Consider the following 7,061-nt stretch of genomic DNA (forward strand, 5'->3'; position numbering starts at 1 on the left):
GGCTGCCGGCTTGCTGCGGTCTGCGGGCCGGTTCTAATAATAAATCAAGATCATCCCAGGGGCCGTAAAAAACCTTCTTGCGGGCCGGATGTGGCCCGCGGGCCTTGACTCTGACATATGTGTTCTAGACTGACACATACTAGAGCTTTGCCATCATTTACATCTGAGGTACGTTGTCAGTTTTCTTCAGCTCCCGTTCGTCCCACAACATGATCTGTAAGTCGTTTAAAGGTAGGTTAAGACTGTGTGTTTTTGCTGTTTTTCCTCTGTTTCTTCTTCTTAGCACTAAAATAGGGTTGGCTGTTTTTGTGCTCAATGTGTGAGCACCAAGTATCATAGTTGGTTTCATTATTGGGTCTAAAAGCTTTTCCAGAGAAAGAGCAAAGTCTCACTGTGGATTGCAAGTGTGGGCCAACAGTTTCACACCTTACATTATGTTTGACCACCACCTTCTGTGTTTCTGTGGGGTTTATTTCACTCACTGAAGGGGACTGAGCTCTGTCGGTACACAATCCGTCCTACCTGCACGATCCGTTATGCGCATGTGCAATTCGTTTGCGCACGCGCAGATGATAATCATGATGTACTAGGATTTACCAGGGATATACGGCACTGCACGATCTGTTCCACAGTAGTGGTCTGCTGTTTGCCTCCACCGGAAAGCTAACGACGTTAGTTTAGCTACTAGCTATTTTAGCTAACCGTTAGCTGAGACAGCATGCAAAAGACCCTCAAATATACAGCGAGGAAATAAGTATTTGAACATCCTGTTATTTTGCAAGTTCTCCCACTAAGAAATCATGGAGGGGTCTGAAATTGTCATCGTAGGTGCATGTCCACTTTGAGAGACATAATCTAAATAAAAAAATCCAGAAATCACAATGTATGATTTTTTAACTATTTATTTGTACTGCTGCAAATAAGTATTTGAACACCTGTTTATCAGCTACAATTCGGACCCTCAAAGACTTGAGGTTGTTAGCTGCATAAAGACAGTTGTCCACCCATACATACAATCAGTAAGAATCCAACTACTAATGTGGCCAAGACCTAAGAGCTGTCCAAAGACACTAGAGACAAAATTTTACACCTCCACAAGGCTGGAAAGGGCTACAGGGAAATTGCCAAGCAGCTTGGTGAAAAAAGGTCTACTGTTGGAGAAGTTATTAAAAAATGGAAGAAGCTAAACATGACTGGCAATCTCCCTCAGACTGGGGCTCCATGCAATATCACACCTCGTGGGATCTCAATGATCCTAAGAAAGGGGAGAAATCAGCCCAGAACTACACGGGAGGAGCTGGTCAATGACCTGAAAAGAGCTGGGACCATGAGACCCAAATATAACTTTTTGGTCATAATTCCACCAACCGTGTTTGGAAGAAGGAGAATGATTAGTATCATCCCAAGAACACCATCCCTACTGTGAAGCATGGGGGTGGTAGCATCATGCTTAGGTGGTGTTCTTCTGCACATGGGACTGCACTGTATTAGAGAGAGGATGACCGGGGCCATGAATTACGAGATTTTGGGGAACAACCTCCTTCCCTCAGTTAGAGCATTGAAGATGGGTTGAAGTTGGGTCTTCCAACATGACAATGCTGAAACACAAAAGTGAAAACACACAACCAGGATAACCAAGGAGTGTAAGAAGCATATCAAGGTTCTGGCCTAGCCAGTCTCCAGACCTAAACCCAATAGAGAATCTTTGGAGGTAGCTCAAACTCCGTGTTTAATTTATACACCAAAAAAAAAAGGAAACAGAAAAACGAGGGAAGCACTCGCCTTTGACATTGTCACAGCCCAGAAACCTGACTGACCTAGAGAAGATCTGTGTGGAGGAGTGGGCCAAAATCCCTTCTGCAGTGTGTGCAAACCTGGTGAAATTCTACAGGAAACGTTTGACCTCTGGAATTGCAAACAAAGGCTACTGTACCAAATATTAACATTGAGTTTCTCAGGTGTTCAAATACTTATTTGCAGCTGTATCATACAAATAAATAGTGAAAAAAATCATACATTGTGATTTCTTTTTTTTAGATTATGTCTCTCACAGTGGACATGCACATACGATGACAATTTCAGACCCCTCCATGATTTCTAAGTGGGAGAACTTGCAAAATAGCACGGGGTTCAAATACTTATTTACCTCACTTTGTGTGTATATCTATATATAATATAACTAACAGTGTTATGTATAATGGTTGTTACGTCAGTTCTACTTGTGCTCATTAAAACACAATCACTCAATACTTGTTTCTATTACTGTAAAGTCTTAATTAGCTGTAGCCTGCTAAGAGAACTGTTAGCCTCCACCGGGAAGCTGACGCTAGTTTAGCTAACAGCTATTTCGGCTAACCGCTAGCTGACAGCTTGAGTCAGCCTAAAAAACGTTACTTAAACTAAAAAGTGGGAAAAGCGGGCTACAGCTAAATTAAGACTTTACAGTTATAATAAAGACAAGTATTGAGTGATTGTATTTTAAATGAGTAAAGTACAGTATTTTCTACAAGTAAAGTAGAACTGGTGTAACAGCTGTTACATCTTTAAACTGTTATTTTCATTCATTCATTCATTTTACATGCTGTCTCAGCTAGTGGTTACCCGAAATAGCTGTAAGCTAAACTAACGGTAGTTTTCTGGTGGAGACCAACAGACTTTCTTTAACTGTCTATGTGAACAGATTGTGCAGTGTTGTAATCCGCGTTCATCATGATATCATCTGCGCATTCGCAAATATCTTGCACATGCTCAGAACAGATTGTGCTGGCAGGACGGATCGTGCACAGACAAGCTCTCCTTCCACTAGTGAACATGAATGAATCAATGCCACTTGATCCACTGCTGATTGGAGGGGCATCTGCGAATGTGAGAAAAATAAAATAATTTTCTCTCATCCTAACTACTTTTGACAACATTTTAATAACTTGTGAAAGTAAAAGGAATGTCTTACAATAAAATAATGTAGGGGTCTTATTATTAAGCCTGGGCTACAGAGGGTATGGCTTATAAAGCTGTGCTAAAAGTTTATAAAACCAAGGTTTAGTTTTTTTCTCAGTTGACCCCAGGGGGCATATGGAAATTGAAAAAGACTAATTAAAACCAGACAAGATAGGAAATTGAGTTTAGATTTGAATATTGATTAAATAGCACCATTATAGTGATAGTGAAATGCAACAAACTATATTTATGAATTGAAATATTAAATCTAATGTATTAGGCCTGCACAATATTGGAAAAAATCTGACATTGTGATATATATATATATATATATATATATATATTTTCCCCTGCAATATAAAAAAGGAAAAAGTAATTTTTCAAAGATTACATAAAAAGCTATTTGGAAATAATAAATTCTTGACTAGCGCTGTGATTTTGTAGGGGAGTACATCAAAAAGATAAAAATGAAAAAACCTTTTCTAATGTGAACCATTCTTTGTAAGACTTTAATGCTTTACAAACAAAAGCAAGTAAGCCCTGTGACTACTCTTCTTCTAAAGTGATTTTTAAAGAGGGAAATTAGGTAGAAAAACACTGGTGGCCTAATTTGGGCTAACTATATTAGCTTTACCCTAGCTGGTAATAGCTTTCTGCGGGGAGAAATGGCCGGGAGACGTTAGACATTAATCGAGTGATTTAGTTTGTGTTTGCAGCGAACATAAAACACTGACTACTGTAGCTTCACTGACTACTGTAGCTTCACTGACTACCCATTGAAAACTGTGTACTATCACTGCGTCACCAGCAGCTGCCGCCTACAGTATTTTTCTACACATGGAGAGCCTCACTTCCCATAAAAATAAACCCAGGCGGACTAACGTCACATACACACGTTGCCTACATGGCTACCTGTCTTTAAGGGAAAGGGTTGGGCGGTAATAATCATGTAAAAGGAGAACGATGAAAATTTACTTTTCTATCAAGCAGCAAAAAAGGATTAGCGTCAACATCGCAATGTCCTGATATGTGACTATTGCGCATGTGCACATCGCGATGTTGATGCTAAAACACAATATTGTTCAGCCCTAATGTATATGCATTTCAAAATGTATTCACAAGTCTGTCAAAAAGAGACAACTATCTCTCAGCTTTGCCAAACACTGCTCTCCCTCACCTCTGCCTGCGGCTGGTATGTGTGAGTAACGCATACCAGTCGGCGAGCAAGCTTGTTAGAAAAGAGACAACCACAGGTTGCCATTAATCCTATAATTGATATTTGTGTTGTTATTTAAACAAGCGATTGGAGATGCAAACACCTCCTGTCTGCAAGTCTTGAGAGAGCTCCAGCTTACAGTGGGGTCTTGGGAGGTTGACAGGCCAGGCGGCAAACCAGCTACTCAATCCAGCAAGCACCAGCTGGCTGTCACGTCAGACTGGAATTTTTTCAACTCTGAACAATTTGGGAAAGATTGGAAACCATTTCCTGAAATCAATCTCCTCCACACACCTGCCAAAGACTAAGTTATCAGCATCAGACACATGTTATTCACCACTCAAGTTACTGCTTCTTATGTTATGGAAAAGCATGCAATTGCCAAACATTGTTGTCTGTGTTTGAGCCCTAATAAATACTGAGCTAAATACATAAATACTAATACTGATAATTTTGTACTTTTCATATTTAATTGGGAATCCATAGTTGGACAATGAAAAAAGTAATTCTGCCAATATTTAATTATGAATCCAACACAAAAAAGCTATTAACTGCTTGTTTTTTGAATTTTTTACGCTCAAGTCACAAATAGGAAATGAAAAAGGGGGCACAGAGAGAATTTGATATTTATTGTGTACAATTTGTGTGACTAGGAAGTTAAGTATTTTATTTTTTGTCTTGCACGAATAATTTTGATTTGGTTAAATTTTCCAATTTGATTACTAATTGAATGTAAAAAAAAAAAAAGATTCATAAGCAGTTTGAGATTTTCCACTGTTTTTTGTTTTGTATTGTAAAGGGTTGTTGCACCTTTTAAACTGAGAACAGTGTTAAGAAACAGGAAGAAATATAATGAATGTAAAAGTAGTGATATTAGTATTTCTTGATAATTGTAAAACTGCCTTGATGGGGAAAGAATGACTCCAAAAATGTTCAAAGTGCAGAGGAAATAGTGTCTCTCAACGTAGTTTTTAATAAATATTTCTTGATCTTTATAATGTTTTCTGTTGCTGTTTGGTTTTCTGTGTTTCAGTGCTTTGTCCTGATTATGACTTCAGGCCAGATGTGGAACCACATTCGAGGACCACCTTATGCCCATAAGAACCCCAGCACCGGACAAGTTGTAAGACAAACACACTTTTTACCAGATATTATCATTCACAATATGTGTGAACTAACTATCAGAATGCTAATAAACTTTGTGTGTTTTTTAGAGTTACATCCATGGCAGCAGTCAGGCCCAGTTTGTGGCTGAGACACACATCGTCCTACTCTTTAGTATCCTTCAGGTTTATGCATACTCACTTAAAGTAAGCACACACTGAATACTCGGGATTAGCCCAAATTGCACAGATAAAAATAAAGTCCATGCAAAACCTTGTTTATAAGCAAGGTTTTTCCCTCCTTTGTTCTCAAAACAAATCCCGTCCACGCAAGCCCTGTTTTCAATCTGGAAGCCTGCTGACCATGTAGGTGACTATGGATAAGTATCTCCTACAACCCCACTTAAAAATATAAAAACTTATACTTTAAAGCGGCACCTGGTGGGTTGGAGCCAGGGTTGGAATGGTTCCTCTGAACATTTAGTGCGACTAATTACCTGTTAAAAATTTTAGCCAGTAACCTAATCCAAGTATTAGAATTTTAAATTTATGTAAAGTAACTCAATAACTTTCTGTTACTTTTAGATTACGTCAAAAGCAAATATGGACATAACTTGCACTGTACTGTTGCCCTTTCTAATTTCAGTACAAAAATAATAAATCTCCCCATTTTCATAAAATGTATGTTTTCTATAACATTGTTCCATGTTTGGCATTGCATCACTCCCTAAGCTGTTGAATTGTAGTGGTTTGAGTATAGTAACTCCATTACATGCAGTTGTTTAGTTGTTGCAGTTGTCTAAACCTTGACCTTACTGTCAGATGCTGCTGTTACCATGGGAATGGTGCTGCTGTGTGAAGCCGCTACCTCTGACATGGACATTGGAAAAAGGAAAAGTATGTGTGCACGCACACACACGTTGATTATTAATTTTACTTGGCTTTCTTCTGTACACTCCAGATATATTTTTTAAAAACTGTAAAAATGTTTTCAGCAAGTGCAATAGTAATTTAATATGCGTGCAGTATAGTGGTCAGCGGCACAGTGCACAAGCTACAGAGGAAAGAGAGGAGAAATGGAAACGCACACATGTAAAGCAGGGCTTCAGACGGATTTTACTATCAGCACTTTAGGCCCTAACTAAAAAAGAATTAGGGGCACAGGCAGAAAATGTAGGGGCGCACACCTTAATTCAGCCTGCGACAAAATAATTTTGTTTAACATTTTCCCTAGTTTTACTGTCTAGTAAATGCTTTGGCAATAAATAGAGAAACTACAATCTGCTGTCTTATTTTAGTTAAGTCACATTGAGACTGCCGGTAGCGGTAGCATCAGAGAGCAGAAGCCATCAGGCAAGTGTTATTTAAATAAACTCCTGGTACACTTACAAAGAACGAAAGCACAAAACACAAGGGTAGATCAAAGCATTATGTAATTGACAAATCACTCACGGACCATCCCCCTTTCAACCAAATTGGCCAACTCTGGCAGACTTACTCTCTTCTCTCTTTTAAACATGAACTTAAAAAAAAAAAAAAATTTGCAGGTTTTAACCAAATTAAGCAATTTGTTAAAAAAAAAGGAACAAAAAAATTGTTGCAGTCTAGAACCCTGTTAAGGGAAGCTGTCGATTTTGTAGAATTTGGTGAAATGTGTAGCCCTTTTTCCTCATGTTAATCTCCAATGTACAAACAAACAAAACAAATTAAAGCTGCAAGCTGCGATGTACAGTGGGTACGGAAAGTATTCAGACCCCTTTAAATTTTTCACTCTTTGTTTCAGTGCAGCCATTTTCCAAAAATCA

General features: G+C 38.6%; 1 protein-coding gene across 1 annotated transcript in view; it reads left to right on the forward strand.

Moving 5' to 3' along the window:
• The window catches only part of LOC117951378 (magnesium transporter protein 1-like), a 20,325-nt gene that overhangs the window by 10,103 nt on the left and 3,161 nt on the right, over positions 1 to 7,061 (forward strand). The window contains exons 6-8 of the mRNA XM_034883084.1: positions 5,187 to 5,276; positions 5,368 to 5,431; positions 6,079 to 6,153. Of these exons, the coding sequence (XP_034738975.1) occupies positions 5,187 to 5,276; positions 5,368 to 5,431; positions 6,079 to 6,153 (229 nt within the window). The remainder of the gene's footprint in view (positions 1 to 5,186; positions 5,277 to 5,367; positions 5,432 to 6,078; positions 6,154 to 7,061) is intronic.

Source organism: Etheostoma cragini, chromosome 10 (genome assembly GCF_013103735.1).
Source record: "Etheostoma cragini isolate CJK2018 chromosome 10, CSU_Ecrag_1.0, whole genome shotgun sequence".
NCBI lineage: Eukaryota > Metazoa > Chordata > Actinopteri > Perciformes > Percidae > Etheostoma > Etheostoma cragini.